Here is a 17,914-nt window from a genome sequence, read left to right as displayed (position 1 = left end):
GGGTTCCAAATACAATATTAAATCAGTTAAGATGTACTTTGTTAACTTAGTGAAATCAGTGCCCCATCTTTGAGGTTGCCATGAGACGGCATCCTGTTTTGCCATTCTAGGAGGAAAGTGCTGGCTCTGCTTCTGTTCAGATTAAGTTCAGGGCTTATGCTTATATTCTCTCTCTCTCTCTTTCTCTGTCAAGCTGCCTAGTTGAGCCAGGTGTGGACTGCTGAGAACGTGGCACCCGCTGGACACCTGGGCTGTGACCTCGGGGTGTAGATAAAACAAAGGAGTCGAGGTGCTGAGCCAAAAAAAGAAAAAAGAAAAAAAAAGAACTTGTTTCACATTTTCTTAATCACAGAACTTGTTCTCTACTTTCCAAGGTAGGCACAGACACTTCACCACGCAGATCTGCTGCTATGGAACTCGCCAAATCGCTGCGCATCTTTCTGTTCCTCCTGCTGTCTTTTGGTAAGAGAACTGGTGGCAATGGGATGTGGACCTCGGAAGGGCAGTGGTGGTCTAGATGCATCATAGGAACACAGGAAGCTGCTTTCTCCTGAGCCGGACCATTAGTCCATCTAGCCCGGTATTGCCTATGCCAGCGTTCTCCAAATTTGTGTCTTTATTGGGCTGCCTTTCCAGGTGAGGCCCACTGCCACAAGGTCCTGTACACAGAGAGGCTTTGTATTTGTGGTCAACCACAGGTGGAAGGTATTTTTATGCTGTTTTTTGTTGTATTGTTATTATTACTGATTTTATGTTAGCCTGCCCCTTATATAGAGACCCAAGAGATTGCTTTCTGAAAACCTTTGTTCACACATGCAAACAGGTACACCCTGGCGTTTATTTTGACTGACAATAATAGCTTTCTGACACGATGCTCTCTGTGCACTGGCTGCAAAAATAGAAATAAATCAGGAGACAGGAGTTAGATAAAATCTCTATAAATTGTTGTGATTCAAAGGTTTAATTTGAAAACAAACTGGATTTGAATTTGTTGATGTCTCTGGTAACCTCTGTATTACATCATGGATGTTGGCTCATATTGTGGATGTATGTATCTGTATGGTTTTATTGGTACTGTTGCTGTGGGTTTGTCTTGGCCTATGGCTAGAACAACTTATATTGATTGATGGGTGTTCTAATGAAGAACGTTGGTCACCATCCCAGTGAGCTTTCTTGGTCTGTGTTGCAGTGTCAGCGCACCGTAACCGGATCATTGGAGGCGAGGAGTGCCCTCATAATAATCATTCTTGGCTCGCTCTGCTCTACGACTCTGACAAGCTTCTATGCTCTGGAATGTTGATCACCCCCGACTGGGTGCTCACAGCTGCTCACTGCTACATTTGGTGAGGAAAATGTATGGTAAAAATCCAATGTCAGCTCTCTGGCTATGCTTCAAGGTGCTTCTTAGGATCTTTAGTGATCAGAGTGTGCGTTTTGAAGGGATCTCATAAGGGCAGAGCTTTGCTTTTACATAGCACCATTGTCAGGTTTCAGACAATCTGATCCCCCTCCCTCATGGCTGGCAGCAAGAAATGGGAAAACAAGAAGTTCTTACCAAAGGTAATTTATTCAATATTCACACAGAGGGACGCATGATGGCGCCTCTTGGATAATGGCGTTGCTCCGAGTAAAGTCCCACCCCCTCCATCTCTCCTATTATACGCCAACCCTATCCAGCTCATCTGAGCTTTCTGTTCTATTTACATTGCATGCTGGACCTGGAAGGGGGTGGTCTGGCATGCTTTCCAAAGACACTGAATCTGTCAGCTGTCTCTCCCCTGGTGCTTCTTCCTCCTCTTCCTCCTGCTCTCCCAGTATTTCCCAGCTTCTCCTTGCTGCAGCCTCTGAACTATGACCTTCTGCAGATCACTGTTCTAAATCCACACGGTCTCCCTCTTCTCTGGGAAGTGCAGGAGGAAGGGGGCTGGTCTCCACCATTCCTCCTCAGTCCAATCCCTGACAACCATAAGAGTTCACCATGTGTACTACGGTCACATCTTACGGGAATTCAGCTTGTGCAGTTTCAACCATACATAGCTGAAGACGGGCCAGTGAGAGAGCTTAAAGGTTCTTTTTTGCGCCAGGCCAGCTTGCAGTTATCCAGCATGGGAAGAGCTTTGAAGCTCTCTTTCTGCCTTGCTTACGGGTAAGGCTCTCTCTGCACGCTGGTCCTGGAAGGCTCTTGCAAGATCTTGCAGTGCTGTGCAAGCTCCCACAGATCTCACACTAGCCTCCCGTGGGGCAGAACTAGAATTTGTTTACTTTGTTTACTCTATCTATCATCTATCTATCTATCATCTATCTATCTATCATCTATCTATCTATCTATCTATCTGTCTATCTATCTATCTATCTATCATCTATCATCTATCTATCTATCACCTATCCATCTATCATCATCTATTTATTTCCTTATTGACTGTACAAAATCAACACAGAAAGTGTACACACAAATGATTAGCTATGGACAGAATAATTCTGAATATTCAGTATATAAATCCATTCCATAACTCGTTTATTTATCTATTGTTCACTTAGAGAATATTTAAGTCCTGCTGTTTTACCCCACATTCAGAGAAACATGTGTGAGTGGTGCAGATAGATCTGATTAAAAAAAAGGGGGGAAAAAGGATTAGTTGGCTCCGACTGCTATTGACTCTGGCTCCACCTGGTGGTGGCCTCCCTGAGTTCCACCCTACTAGTCTCAATGGGCATCAGTCACCACTGCCCAGTGCCGCTCTTTTGGTGTAGGGACAGCACCATTGCTCGGCAACACCCATGCACAAGAGGGAGATAGTGATAGGCTAGAAGCACACAAAATCTTTAGAAGAAACCAAAACCCTAGAGCAGGCATGTCCAACAGGTAGATCGTGATCTACTGGTAGATCACTGGTAGATCATCGGCTCCCCCCAAAGAAGCTGAACAACTGTGGCTCCCCTAACTAAAAGCTCAACATTTTACCTCCTCCCTGAAAAAACTCAACAACTTTGACCCGAACCCCCCAAAAGGGGGTAGATCACTGCAAGTTTTTAACTCTGTGAGTAGATCGCAGTCTCTTGGGAGTTGGCCACCCCTGCCCTAGAGGGGTAGAGAACTAGGGTGTTCGTGTGCCCTGCTTTACAGTGGGCAGTCCTTTATTTGAAGATCTCACCAGCTTCAGGCCAGTGTCCACGACAGATATCCACTCCAAACAACAGTGAGACCAACCTGTCCATTCAGGCCTTGCTTTGAGAAACTCCTGTGGTCTTTGCTTTTTGTCCTCTAGCGGAAACATCCAGGTAAGGCTCGGAGCACACAACAAAGACGACTATGAGCAGTTAAGAGTCAGCACGTTGAAGAAATGCCCCGGTGACAATTGCTCGTGTTTTACCGACGACATCATGCTGATCAAACTGAACAGCTCTGCTGACATGACTGAGCGTGTGTCTACCATCAACTTGCCCTCTAGCTGCTCCCCAGTGGGAACAGATTGCACTGTGATGGGCTGGGGCACAACCACCACTCCTGAAGGTAAGTGCTGTTGGCAGAGTAGCAATATTGCAGCTGGGAGGCTGACTCTTTCTGAAATTAAAACAATATCCAAACACTTGTTAAAATATTCAAAAGATTTTACTTGCTGAACATATAGCTAAAGAAGAATATATGCAAAGTATTTACATTCACATGCTTATCCAAGCATGGGCTTATTTTTTCTTAGTTGAAGATTGCAGCTTCTTCCTTAAATGTTCAAGCAAGCTGTGTATTTTCTCTTTCAGTTCTTGCACTCAGCCTTCTGCACGTTGCCCAGCTAGGCCATAAAGTTCCTTCTGAGAAATTTCCACTTTCTTCTTCCAGCAGACTTCTCCTGACTGCTTCTTTAGGAGAACATCAACTTCTGTGCTTCTTTCTGTTACATGTATTTACATAGAAACATTATTACTCCTCTCCTCTGTTCTAACACTGTCTTTTCAGCATTCATGGGGATGCAGCCATGACAGTCAAGTCTCTCACACACAAAAACAAAATGGAGAATGCAATAAGATACTTCCTATGGGACCAGAGTTAACCAGTCTCATGAAAGTTACTGGGGAACGTTCCGGAATCAAATGCACAGTCATGCATTTAAGAATTCACAATTCCAGTAAATTAAATCACTGTTCTTAACAAGAACCACAGTGTGTGTACCTGCTCTCTGCAAAGTCCAGCTCTTGCCTGAATCTGGACCAGGCTTATGGTCTATCAAGTGCCACAAGTGAAAAACTTTGCTCAATACCTCACAGGTGGGCTAAGAGGCCTCACCCACTGACCTACCTTTCACAGGCAGGGAAGGAAACATGTCCACACTGGGTGCTAAAGTGCCAGGCTAGCAAATGCTCCATCTCTGTAGCTCTCTCTCAAGCATACACAAACACACTTCCTTGGTTGCACTTACACAGAGCCCATTAAAGCTATCCTGTTGTGAGGAATATAGAAAGTTGCCTTGTATTGAGTTAGACCACCAGTCCCTCTAGCTCAGTTTTGTCTATACCGTACTGTTATACACGGCACCCCAATACCTGCCAGCGACGTGAGAGTCCACGAGCTCCAGGCACTTACCCCAGGGCTGTGTTTCTGTTATTGTTATTTATCATTTGTAAGCCACTTTGTTGAGTTAGTGAAAAGAGGCATAGAAATATAGTAAATAAGACAAGATAAGATGAATCCAGCTTGGGTTGGAAAAGTTAAAAAAGGCCAGCAAGTTTCCTCAAATTTATCCTTTTTTATTGTGCCCCTGTGAGCTGGTTTTCAGAGGTCAATTTCTTTTGCAGAACCAATTTCTGAACTAGAGAGAGAGAGAGGAGAGAGAGAGAGAGAGAGAGAGAGAGAGAGAGAGAGAGAGAGAGAGATGCAGACATCAGGACTATACAGTCCCTTTCTCTTACAGGTGGCCCTGCCATTTTTGCTTAATTAAAAAAACCAAATTCTTTGGAGGTGTGTAGATGCTCATGCCTCTTCTGGAGCATACACACTGCTATCAGCACCTCCACACCATACATTCAAAGTGAATAGGTTCCCACAAGAATCCTGGAAACCGTAGTTTTACCACTCACAGCGCTGTAGTTCCCAGCATCCAAACTTCCTGGATTGGGGGGGGGAGCCATGTGATTTAAATGAATGAAGTGGGTATGATCCAACTCCAGAGAGCAGCAAGGTCAGGCATTTGTCAAGACATTAAAACTGGGAAAGGCACGGCTTCTTCAACAAGACTGCTATCCTCATTTTACACAGAGCACCTGGGAAGGTTGATGCCAGCCTGAGAGGATTCTTCGTTTGGATTCTTCGTCCTCACAATTTAAGTGGGCCCACTGAGCTTGTATGCTCCAAAGTCTCTAAAATCCTGGAGGTGGCACTGCACATAGCCAGATTTGTAAAAACGCGACTGTCCTTGTCCCCTGCAAATGTGATCTCTCACAAGCATCTAACTAGACAATCCTGGCTTCCATTTTGTTTTCAGAGACATATCCCGACGTTCCTTATTGTGTTAATATTACGATATTTGACAACCTTGTGTGTGAGGCGGCTTACCCGTGGAAAGTGACCGACAACATGTTTTGTGCAGGATACTTTGACGGAGGCAAAGATTCATGCCGGGTAAGGATATGCCAATTGTGAGCAGGATTGCTAAGTAAGGATCAGGCCTGGTAGATGGGGTGGGAATGGGGGAGCCTGAGGCTTAAAATCTGTTTCCTCACCCTCAATGTGCATTTCTGTACTTGCCTTCTCCATGTATGTTATTATTACATGGAGATGTTGCTTCTCATGTCATGGAACCAGTCTCCCTTGGGAATCCCCAGGGTGAAGCTCATGGCCACGTTGACTGTGGCCATAGGCAGTGCCGTTTTTCTAGAAAAAGAGGTCCAAGAACTCACGAACACCTCCCTCATTCTCTTAGAATGGCAATGGCACCCACCTGAGAGGTGCTGGAACTGAGTTCCTGTGAGTTCCCCCTGAAGAAAAGCCCTGGCCATAAGGTCCTTTTGTCACACACATCTGTGGAGCTGTCTGGAAGCCTTGGCAGGAGAAACAAGTGGGAATGTGAATGAGCAATAGAGCAAACTGGGTGGAGTTGGTTTATGGAGGGTACAACTAGCAATGGCACTATGGTTGCTTCCAGACTGCCACTTTTTTGGCATGAGATTCAATCACATACCAACAAATTCAGGCCGTACAATTAAAGCTGTTTTGGCACTCTTGCAAAACACAGCTGCTTCCCCAGAAGATCGGACTTTATACAATAAAGGAAAGTGAAGGGAAAATACACTGGAATGTGCGTGATGATCCTTGTTTGACGCAACAAAAAAATCAAGATGGGTGCTCAATAAGTAGGCCACCTGGAAGTGAGTTTTGCCTCTGAAGAGCAGATGCTCGGGAACATGAGTAGGAGAGGGCTAATGTATCTGTGCCCTACCTGTGGACTTCCCAGAAGCATCTGGGAAACAGGGCTGGCCCAGGACATTTTGGCACCTGAGGCGAACCACAAAATGGCGCCTGCCTCCCTGCCAGGGAAGAAGGGGTGAGTGAAGCTCTACATCAGCAACAAGGGGTGGGGGGAATAAAGATCTACATCAAGATCTGCTGCACTATGGATCCTGCCACCTGAGGTAGTTGCTTCACCTTGCCTCGTGGATGGGCTGGCCCTGCCACTGTGGGAAATGGGATGATGGGCTAGAGAGGCCTTTGAACTGATCCGGCAGGGCTCTTTTTACATTTCTTGTGATAGCTCATCATTTGTTCTCTCAACAGGGTGATTCTGGGGGACCCCTTCTCTGTGGTGATGAAGGCCTCCAAGGTGTGGTCTCTTTGGGGGGCTTCCCTTGTGCTGAGCCTGGTGAACCTGGCATCTACATCAAGATCTGCAAATTTCTTGAGTGGATCCAGACTACTATAGCGGAAAATACATTTAAGTCTGGTGCCTGTAAGGATGGAATATTCCAGTAGAAACCTCATGAGCAACATGAGGGGGAATAACTTAGCTGCAACTGCCTCCTTTCCTCCATGCCTTAAGACTGCAGGCCTAGGCATATTTTATCCTGGGAGTAAGACTCATTGAACACGGTGGTACTTACTTTAAGTAAACATGGAAAGGATGGTGCTGTGCAACACCAGGCCCCACCTTGAAATCCTGATCTGGTACACATTTACTTAACAGTAAGTCACGCTAAACCAAATGAGACCTGTTCCCAGGACAATGAGCATAGGTTGGTGGTCCTATTGTTGTGATGCATGAATTATTCCCTCTCTCAGTTCTAATATATTGAATCTTCTGATTACGTAACAACCATCGTATCCGTGCAGACTTCTTGCTCTGAAAGCTAACACCTGAAAAATAAAGTAATCAGCAGAATTTAAGTGTCCATCTCGTTTTCTGATCTGGTGCGGGTGGCAGACAGCCCTGACAAGAAGATGTAAAATGGTGTCTTGCCCCTCTAAATGCGCTTATCCCCGTGAGGCTTCATCTTATCCTCAAAAACAGAAACTTGATAAGGAAGAACATCTGATTAGTCATCTTTGATGTATCAGGACCAGGATGAACCAATTAATTGTTCTTAAGCCTCGAAGCATTAGTTGTGTCATGAAGGGAGGACTTAACTCACAGTACCCAATGTGGTGCCCTCCAGACATTTTGGACTACAACTCCCATCATCCCTGACCATTCACCGTACTACCTGGAGCTGATAGGGATTGTAGTCCAAAACTTTTCCAAGCCACCATGCTGGCTCTCACTGGCTTACCTCATACACAACTCCATTCTGTGCATGTATACTTAGAAGTAAGTGCCACTTTGTTCAGTGGGACTTATCCTCCTGCTTTTGCACGGGACTGTAGACTTAGTCTCAGTCACTAGGCAGTTGCCTCAGGCAGCTGATTGTCGTGAAAGAGCAGCCCATTGTTATTTAAGCTATTATTATTATTGTACATTACCTGACGGGAAGGAGAGAGGCACATGTGTGATTTTCTGTGCTAAAATATCCAGACCAGCCTTGGATAATATATACCTTGACTTGGGCAAGACCATTTGCTGCTCTCCATCAGTAGAATGGAGACGCGGGTGGCGCTGTGGGTAAAACCTCAGTGCCTAGGACTTGCTGATCGCAAGGTCGGCGGTTTGAATCCCCACGGCGGGGTGAGCTCCCGTCGTTCAGTCCCAGCTCCTGCCCACCTAGCAGTTCGAAAGCACCCCTAAGTGCAAGTAGATAAATAGGTACCGCTTTATAGCGGGAAGGTAAACGGCGTTTCCGTGTGCGGCGCTGGTGCTGGCTCGCCAGATGCCGCTTAGTCATGCTGGCCACGTGACCTGGAAGTGTCTCCGGACAGTGCTAGCTCCTGGCCTCTTGAGCGAGATGAGCGTGCAACCCTAGAGTCGGACACGACTGGCCCGTACGGGCAGGGGTACCTTTACCTTTACCTTTTTATCAGTAGAATATCTTGATCTAGCCTTCCTCTAGGCTTTAAATATTAACTAAGTACAGTTCAATAGTGTACAGATAGACTGAGCCAACCTGGTCCCCTTGTTTGGGGGTTAGTCAAACTCTTTCTCAGTGGCCACAACTGTTCAGGTGCTGAGGGAGGCCTTCATGGCCCCCTCCTTCCCCAGGCCCCACAGCTCCAAGTGGCTGGCCCCACAGAGAATCCATCCTCTGGCACCCAGGTCCCAGGAGGGGCAAGTGGTCCTTGTGGGATTTTGTTTTGTTTTGACTCAGGTACAATATGACATTAGCTTGACTGGCCTTGGGTTCTTATGGGTACTGTGACTTGCTGGTGGTTGGTCAAGTTGCTGCTCCGTGTCAGGCTGCCTCAGGCAGCAAAATGTCTTTGGGTGGTACTAGACGGACTTGACCTCAACTCCTAGGGATTTTGTGTGCCCGTGTGATTTTTGTTAATTAAGGCACTATTTAGCCTGCATTGGCCTAAATCAAGTGTGGCCCTCAAGCCCTCTATCTGGCTCATGGGACACTCCCCAGGCACACCCCTCAGCAGCCCCAACTTCGTATCCTCCTTGCCTGACTGGAATATGGCTGCCTATAATGATCCTTGCCTGCCTCCATGGAAAATAGAAAGGGGTGTATGTAGAAACCAGGCTTCTATAAGGAGATAGAATTTATGCCCACTTTTGCCTTGGCGCCCCACCCATTACTAGCCTATGGCCCCTGGAAGGTTGCTTAGGTGGGAGCGTGGCCCTCAAGTCTGAGAAAAAGGTTCAGCACCCTTAGCCTAACATGTTTTAGCATGGTATTTCTTCTCAATTAACACATGTAGTGTGATTAAAAAATCAATTGCTTTGATTCGATCCTCAATAGAGCCTTTTGGCGTACAGTGGTACCTCAGGTTAAATACGCTTCAGGTTACATATGCTTCAGGTTACAGACTCTGCTAACCCAGAAATAGTACCTCAGGTTAAAAACTTTGCTTCAGGATGAGAACAGAAATCATGCTCCGGCGGCGTGGCAGCAGCAGGAGGCCCCATTAGCTAAAGTGGTGCTTCAGGTTAAGAACAGTTTCAGGTTAAGAACAGACCTCCAGAACAAATTAAGTACTTAACCCGAGGTACCACTGTATTGCAATTTAATAAACTCACACTGCAGCTTCCCTATGAAGTCCTGTCGCTCAAGGACTGCCATATTAATGTCAGTTAACAATGTCCTTGTGTTACTCAGAAGTTTTGTCCGCTTAACGCCAGCAAAAACCGATTCGACAAATTTAACTTCCTAGTGCCATAAAAACAAATACCTTTAAAAATTGGAATTATTTGTGCTTGCTAGAAGCTCTCTAAGGGGAGACTAATTAAGCGGCACTCTTCCTGTTCCTCTGTAATCTGAAGCATCTCTGTGAGACTGTAACACACCAGGTGCCTGAAAAGGCTAAATCCCAGGATGCTAATGAAAAAACACACCTCTTTGGCCTGCAATTAGAAACTGGGGGGGGGGGGGGATGAAATGATCTCTCAGGTGGCAGCAGCCAAAAAGAGAAACAAGTAATCACGAGCCAATTCCATGGGGTGGGACAGGAAGAGAAACAGAGGGAGGAAATAGCTGGTTGGTGAAACAGCTGCAGTGGCAAGGGAGCAAGATGCAGCTGGCAGGAGCAAAACACATGTATCAATTAGTCCTGCTCTAATTCTTTAGAAAAATCTTTGGGGATCTCAACTTACGGCAAGGCTTTTTAAAGTTTTCATGGCTTGGAAACGTTGCCTCAGTTGGAATGTGCTTTATCTTTTTGTGTAGATCAGAGGCGGCCAGCTTGTTTTGGGTCCATGGGCACTCTTGCATACCAGAGAAAGTGTTGAGACCTGTCTGCCCCCACAACCTATTACGTTGGCTACAACAGTGCTTCTTCCAAGCCTAATTTCAGTCTGTGCAGGAAGGTGTGGCGTTTTGTAGAATCGTAAGAGTTGGAAGGGACGCCAAGGATCATCTAGTCCAACTCCCTGCAACGCAAGAATATGCAGCTGTCCCACACGGGGATGGAACCTGCAACCTTTTTAGCGTGTGGCTGGACACAAAATGTGGAAGATTTTTGTGTGTGCAGTTGGAAAGCTGATAACGTGGAGTTTGGTTTCTAAGAAACCATAAAATCTGCACTTTTAGTCCACTATCTTGATTCAAAATGGCATCCAACTCTATCCATAGATGAAAACCTGCTCCTTGATCTCAGGAACCACTTCAGAGGTGTCCAAATGCAGAGATCGGACAAATTTCCAAATTACCGTATTTTTCGCCCCATAGGGCGCACTGGCCCATAAGGCACACCTAGTTTTTTGGGGGGAAATAAAGGAAAAAAAAATATTCCCCCCCCCCCAGGCGCAAGGCTGGGGCAGGGAAAGCCCGAGCTTCCCCCAACCCCAGAACAGGCTGCTCTGCGCAAGCCGGGGGAGGGCTCCCGCGGCTTGCACGGAGCTACCTGAAGCCCCGGCGCGACTGAGCACACAGGGGCTTCGGGATAAGAGGCAGCATTGCGCAAGCCGGGGGAGGGCTCCCGCGGCTTGCGCAGAGCTACCTGAAGCCCAGCGCGACTGCTCAGCGCGCCAGGGCTTTGGGATAAGAGGCAGCTCTGCGCAAGGCGGGTGAGGGCTCCCGCGGCTTGCACAGAGCTTCCTGAAGCCTGGAGAGCGAGAGGGATCGGTGCGCACCGACCCCTCTCGCTCTCCAGGCTGCAGCGAAAGCCTGCATTCACCCCATAGGACGCACACACATTTCCCCTTCATTTTTGGAGTGGGAAAAGTGCGTCCTATAGGGCGAAAAATACGGTATTTAGCAGATTTTTATGAGAAATTTAAAGGAATGGTTATATGCATCACATTGTGCAAGATCAAGCCAATATTAAGCACCTCTAGTTCCACAGAATGGAATGTGCTGACAGATAACATTCCCATTGAAATTGACGGGACTTAAAAGTGCTTTGCTTGCCCAGATCTTGTTCAAAAGCAGATTTAGGACAGCCAAAAGTTGTACCTTCCCTTCTCATAAAATCTGTAATTAACTGATGGAATTTGCTTTTGAGAACTGTAGCAGCAGCAACTAGTTGAAACAGGTTTTTCTAAAGTACTGGACAAATCCAGGTTTATCAAGGGCTATAATTTCCTCTGTGGCTGAATACATCAGCATCTCAAGCACGTATTGTTATTTGGAGGGTGTTCAATGTTGGACAGGATTAAGTAGCCTCCAGCATTCAAGACTACTCAAATCCCCTATTCTCTGAATATGGTGAAGTGACTGGGAAGAGCTCAAAATAGGAATTCTGACACAGAAGAGATGGTAACTCCAGACCACTGTGGGGGAAAGATCCTTTATTACATGTGCTCATCCACGGAAATACACACACACCAGAAATTTACACAAATGAAAGCAGGGCTAAAGTTCACCTGATACAAGGCGAAAGCGGAAGCTACATCACATCAGGACGAGTATCAAAAACCTAGTTTCTACAAGCAAGAAAACACTTTGCTCCCATTTCAACACACTAATACAAACCTGGGGGGAGCCACAGAAAAGACCCTTCCCTTCCCACTCCATTCCTCAAATATGTTGCAGAAATAAAGCCCAGCTTGAAGCACTGAAGAATGCTTGATATCCAGCAAACAGCTGGTTCGTCAAATCGTGACTACTTTGGCTCACAGATAAGTACTGTAGGCTCCAAATCCATTGATAAACCACTGAAAAAAAGTTACAAGCAAGGAGGGAGAATTCTGTGGGTTATGAGGCCAGTCATTATCAAAATGCTTTTGAATGGCTAGACTCTTCATGGATACAACATGAGAATCCCATGTAGGTTTGCCAGACTGCATGGCAATCTCCATGCCAGCAGCTCTGAGGGAGGTAGAGCAATGACATGGGGACTCACCACACGATCAAGGCAAACTACATGGGCAACAGCAGGGCTTGCATGATGTGGAAGTGTTTGACAGCAACAACAGCCTTGTACCTGCAACATACAGAGTTCGCTTCAGTTTATAGGGCTGTTGGATGTAGTGAGGAGATAGGCCTGTGGCAGAAGCCCTGAATTCCCCAAAGGTGTTCAAAGTCTGCCCTGCCACACAAAATGTCTTGGGAGTGGTACAAAGTGACTTTTCAAGATTTCCCACACAAATTCTGACAGGATGAGCAGGGCAGGCCATCTCTCCAAATTAAGAGGCATCCCTCTGAACATAAAGCAAGGAGGGGAATCAGGGGGGAAACATTAACTTGGCAATCATAAACTGATGGGAGGAGGGCATGGGAGACTGTTTGAGGAGTGGGGGAAGAGGTGAGGAAAAGGTGACTCAGATGCCTTAGACCAACCTGAGGCAGACTGGCAGGTATCATTTTCATCGCATGACCCTTCCCTTCTGCATCCTATCAGAATGCTCATATGTACATACATTCCAAAGTCACGCCCACCCCCCCCCACCCCTTTTGAAAAGCTCTCAAGTTCCCTTCATGCTTTGTCCTTTCTCCAACTTATTCCCATGGCATTAGTGGACAGAGGGCATTCTTTAAGCTGCAAAAAGGACCAAGCAAGATTTTGAAATTCCCCTTCTTCTCCCCCTTATGTATACACACAAAAAAAGTCAGATGATGTGAAGGGTTCTGCTCCAGTTAATGGTCTCCGTGCAGGGAAAGGCTGTGTAAAGGTCTTTTCATGCTCGGCAACTGCACTGTGATTTCTGAGCTCCTCTGGCCCATTTAGGTTTCCCCCGCTCAGCTTGGTAGATAACTAGGTCTTTGATTCTCTTAGTCTGCAAGGAAAACCAAGGACTCATCAGAAATGGTAAACAATTCCAGAAATGTAGAGCTGGCCAAATACATTCAGATGTTCAAAGCAGCCCGGTGAAATGGTGTGCAAAGAAAACCATGATACTCTGTAGATGACCGTATGCTGTCCTTTAAAGATATTCCTAATCCTGGCTCCTGAGATGGACAGCCTAATCCTTAATTATAGGTATCATCTATCTATTACTTATGTGAATAAATACACTAGCCTAAGAGTACAAAGCAGCAGACTAAACTTTTTTTACAATGGTCTGGCTCACGTTACACTAAACCACAGGCAAAAACTGTGGTTTAATGTGAATGAGCTGGTGTGAATTTAATGTGATGTGCAAACCAGACTAATGCCTCTTTGGACCAAAATTTATTTATTTATTGCCCTTTCTTCAATTAAGTCAGGGTAGCATCCATGAGTTTCTCCACTCCACCCTGCCTGTTTTATCCTAACAACCCTATAAGATAGGTTATGATGATAGTGCCTGGCACAAGTTACCTAGAGAGCTTCATCGCTGAATTGAACCTGGGCCTCCCTGGCCCTAATCTAACACTCTAAACCTGCCCATCCCCAACCTTTAGCCATCCAGATGTTGTGGAAACTCCAGCTCCCCTCAGCCCCAACCAGGATGGCCAATGGCCTCGGGTGATGGGAGTGGTAGTCCAGAAACATCTGGAGGGCACTATCTGGGAAGACGGCTGCTCCATCCACTGTGACACACTGTCATCAGGTATTTTTGCACACACACACCCCAAATTCTAAAACATATATATACACCACAAGACCAGCCAACAACAGGCTCTGATGATAGCTCCCAAAATCTGTTTTCCAGCTGCCAATTCCCTCCCTCCAGCCTTTGACACAGACCAGCATGGTTATTTTAATGCTCTCAGGTATAAGGATGCTGATTACCAGTGTATTTGTATCTGCATTAAGAAAAAAAACTAGGATACCATGTGGATCTCGAAACATCAGCACACGGAGGATAGCTGTCTTGGTTTGTTCTTCACAAACAACCATATTTTCTTAGCCTATGACCACCATACATCGGAAGCCCAGTTAAAGATTCAATGGCTACTCTTGTGGCTGAAAGTCGGTGAAGTTATACACTCACAAGTCACTTAAACCTGTGCACACAGAGTTGTTCACATTTTCCATCTTAAAAAGTGGGTTGCCTCTGCAGCATGTAGCAGAAACTTCAAAAGATGCCTGTGTTTCCTTGGCTACTTTCACTGTGTAATAAGTGATGAGGGCTTTGTGGTAGTCCCTAGGTATTTACTTCCCACTTTGTCAGTCAAAATTCCTGTGCATCTCAAAGTCACATGCACAGTCTTTCTAAAATCTAGTTTTTAACATTTCATCAGATCATCACTGCCAGAAACAGTAAATAGAGAGAACCCATAATGGCAACCAAGCATTCATAGGAGGAGCTCTTAACAGCTTGGCTCTTTACCATCTTGTGAAGTGCTGGGGAGAATTCAGCACACATGCAGGTCAAAGGGGTTGCCTAGAACCCATCCAATGCAGGTGCACTGCAGTATTACTACTAACAGACCCCAAAGAAAATTTAAGCAATGTACTGAATTAATAATGGTTGCTTCCTGCTACCTACCAATAACCAGTCCTGCTTGTCTGATTCAATGACTTCAGCGGAGCCAACTCCTTGCTGAAGACCGTTGCCTTGCCCTTTCTGGGTAGGGCCGTCTCCCAGGCTCAGGGTGCAGAAACTGGTAGTCTTCTGCCAGGGCTACAGCCTCATCCCCATTTTCAGGGTGACGTTCCCGAACCCAACGCTGGACATCCTCTGGGAGGAGGTTCAGGAACTGCTCAAGCACCAACTGCTCCACAATCTCCTCCTTGCTGCGGGCCTCTGGTTTCAACCACTGGAACAGCAGTTCCTGGAGTCGCTCATAGGCCACTTGGGGCCCTTCAGTCTCTTTGTAGGCAAAACCCCGGAAGCGTTTGCGCTGGTTCTCGGAGCCCACGTTTGGCAGGCATGGGATGGCTTGCTCCACCTTGGCACATCCTCCAGCCCGGCCAGCAGCCAGACTGCTATGAGCCTGCTGCGCCTCCCCAAAGAGATCTGGCAGGAGCATGGCCCTTCCTGGCTCTCTGGCCTCCTGGCAGACATCTGGCATTTCTTTAAAGATGTCAGCATCACCATCATCATCCTCCATCATCCGCTTTGCCCCTTTCCCTTCTCCCAAGGGCAGCACTGGAACTGACACAGAAGCCTCTGCAGCAGGGGGCACCAAGGATTTTTCAGTTTTTGGTTTCTCTTCTTGTTTTACCTGCAGTCTTGGGGCTTGACGCTGATCTGTAGGCTGCTGCGTCATCTCCGAATGTTCAGCTCCTCCTCCTGAACACTCACCAGCTGCTTTGGCCTCGCCTCTATCCAAGTCCTGATGCTCAGCCATGTTGGTGCTACCTGGATCCCTCTCCTTTGCAGGGTCACTGCAGGATGCATCTAGGCTCTGCTCATTCACCTTGGTGGCCATTTTCCACAACAAGGCTGTTTGTCAACCCTGCAGCTATGCTAGGATGTTTGGTGAACAGAGTACCCGGTAGGTGCTGCTCTTTCTTTGCTTCAAGAAAACTCTGCAAAGGGCAAGGGGTGGAGGAAGAGAGAGAGAGAGCAATACAGACAATTGATATTCAGGTTGTGCTTCATAAGAGTATGACTTAATGCAGGGATTGAGAACCTTTTTCAGCTTGAAGGCCACATGTCCCATATGAGTGGGCACCACAGGCAAAAGTGGACCAAGCAACCAGTGTAAATGCCACCTTCCTTTCTATAGTAGGGTAATTTCTATACACATCCCTTTCTGTCCTCCATTCAAGGACACATTCCATGCAGACAAAAACATTCAAGGAGGGTGTGAAGGCCACTGGAATGTATGGCTAGGAGGAGCAGACTGATTCCTGGAGGGCTGCATAAGGCCCTGGTCCTGAGATTCCTTGTATGGTCATTTTGCCTGTATATTCGTTCCAACACATGGCCAGTTCTGGCCAGTTTGATTTATGTGAGAAAATAAAACAAAGTAAGATCTGATTACTCACACATGAGTGGAAAGGGAGGACTTCCCTGAAATGGCTAAATTGGGGAGATAGGAGAAGTACCAGAACTCCAAGCACCCCTATAGTTCAACTCCAACCACCCCTATAGATGGAAAGGAGGAAAGGATTAGGCAGCAGGTGATGGAAAGATCTCTGCTCAAGCCTCTGAAGGGCAAACAGTTCTGTGCTATGGGCTACATGCTGCTCCAGCACGCTCCCAAATGGGGAAAGCAGGCCCTTTAACAAAGTATATCTGAATTTCCTCCCCGTTTCAATAATGTGACCTAATCAGTGTGTATGAGATCCTATTACGCAGCAAAATCAGTCCAACAGTAAGATCCTGGATTCCCCCTAATTTATTCTGCCCATCCCATCGGAAGATGGAAATTCTTACAAACTCAATAGAATGGATAAAATACCCCATCTTCAGAAGCCATTTGCACAAAACATTACAGCTTAGGTAAGTTTCCTTAATAGTCTTCCAGTAGGGCTTATTCCCAAGTAAATGCACCTGCGATTTCAGCCTTTAATGTGACTTAAGGTCCGGCATACTGTATAGAGAATGAGCCTGCCCTGCTTTTCCTCACGGGGGTTACAAAGAACTGCCTGCGCCTTTCCTCCCAGCGCCTTTTACGCACAGCTGAAGCCAGGTGTTCCACTGAGGTCAATGAAGTTTGCTCAGCCACGAAGCTTAGGGTTGCAGCATTAAAATCACACACACACACACACACACACACAAGCACACGCGTGTTAGGAAGAGCGGCATACTGAAGTGCTCCAAACCTAGACAGGAAACCGATTCCGTCCTCGCGTATGAAAAAATCGGGGGAAACAAAAGTGAAAAAAGCGACGCGGTTTCCGTTCCCTTTCTCGATGGGGAGCCCGCGTAGGTTTTGCACGACGGGCCGCAGGCGCCCAAACTTATTGAAGCGTCGCTCCGGTGAGGACTGCTCGATTCGGATTCACTCCGCCTCAGTGAGAACAGCCTAATTCGAATTTACCCACCCCTGTTCCTTTAGCAAGCAGAAGAGGAAAGGTTCAAAGGGAATGAAAGGAAGAAGCCGGTGCCAACTGCCCCCTCCCCCCGCATCCCTTTTGTTTTGATCTGGGCAGCTGCGCGTACCTTCACCCAGCCGAGGCCTCCTTCCAACACTCTGGTCCCGCCTCCGGAAGTTCCCCAGGTACTTCCGGGAGAGAGAAAGCAAGAAAGAGCCAATCGCGACTGACGCTTTTTACGCCAAGAAGCCGAACGCGGGAAAGGGCCATAGAGCTATACACCTGCGAAGAACATTCAGGCTTTACTTGGACTGGTAAAAACAACAGGCTTTTGACCATTTAAAAAAAGCGTGACGTGATCCATGACGTAGCCAGGAAGGCGGGGAAAGCTCCAGAACCCACAACTGGGCAATACGTACTTTGGTGGTTGTTGCGGCTCCCCATGGGAGCGTTCGGGGAAACAGACAAAGAAAGAGGGCAGGGCATCATGGAGATTCGGAGGGTAGAGCGGCATTTCGGTTTAAACGATTTTTTTCCTCTTCCCCCGGAAATGACGCTCATTTGTAATTCTCAGCCCCACCCACCACGACGCTCCCACGTAGT

General features: G+C 46.8%; 2 protein-coding genes across 11 annotated transcripts in view; one reads left to right on the top strand and one right to left on the bottom strand.

Annotated features, from left to right (window-relative positions):
* LOC310684595 (gilatoxin-like) overlaps positions 1-7,364 on the top strand; it is a 28,369-nt gene extending 21,005 nt beyond the window's left edge. For 4 of the 8 annotated variants that reach the window (XM_083455973.1, XM_083455972.1, XM_083455968.1 and 1 more), the window contains exons 2-6: positions 375-462; positions 1,190-1,343; positions 3,267-3,511; positions 5,475-5,611; positions 6,764-7,364. In XM_083455973.1, coding sequence (XP_083312099.1) covers positions 411-462; positions 1,190-1,343; positions 3,267-3,511; positions 5,475-5,611; positions 6,764-6,958 — 783 coding nt within the window. In that variant the 5' untranslated portion in view covers positions 375-410 and the 3' untranslated portion in view covers positions 6,959-7,364. Of the gene's footprint in view, positions 1-6; positions 211-374; positions 463-1,189; positions 1,344-3,266; positions 3,512-5,474; positions 5,612-6,763 lie in introns of those variants that run through there. The other 4 variants (XM_083455967.1, XM_083455970.1, XM_083455974.1 and 1 more) reach the window with 2 other exon arrangements.
* Positions 7,365-11,789: 4,425 nt separating this feature from the next.
* LOC310684592 (uncharacterized protein) lies at positions 11,790-17,590 on the bottom strand. Of its 3 annotated transcripts, none has more exons than XM_083455960.1 (3): positions 17,439-17,590; positions 14,871-15,856; positions 11,790-13,232 (listed from the first exon to the last, which is right to left on the bottom strand). In XM_083455960.1, exon 2 carries the CDS (start codon positions 15,754-15,756, stop codon positions 14,905-14,907), a length of 852 nt encoding a protein of 283 aa, XP_083312086.1. In that variant the 5' UTR covers positions 15,757-15,856; positions 17,439-17,590; the 3' UTR covers positions 11,790-13,232; positions 14,871-14,904. The 3 variants fall into 3 exon arrangements, with proteins under 3 accessions (XP_083312086.1, XP_083312087.1, XP_083312088.1); XM_083455961.1 differs by having other exon boundaries at positions 17,321-17,447; XM_083455962.1 differs by lacking the exon at positions 17,439-17,590 and adding an exon at positions 17,099-17,122.
* Between the last annotated feature and the right edge of the window lie 324 nt (positions 17,591-17,914).

Source organism: Podarcis tiliguerta (assembly GCF_965153285.1).
Source record: "Podarcis tiliguerta genome assembly, chromosome: 8".
NCBI classification, from domain to species: Eukaryota; Metazoa; Chordata; class Lepidosauria; order Squamata; family Lacertidae; genus Podarcis; species Podarcis tiliguerta.
This window is presented reverse-complemented; position numbering and strand designations above follow the sequence as displayed.

Excerpts from the sequence above, each read along its gene's own strand:
- LOC310684592 (XM_083455960.1), bottom strand. The coding sequence starts at position 15,756 with ATGGCCACCAAGGTGAATGAGCAGAGCCTAGATGCATCCTGCAGTGAC.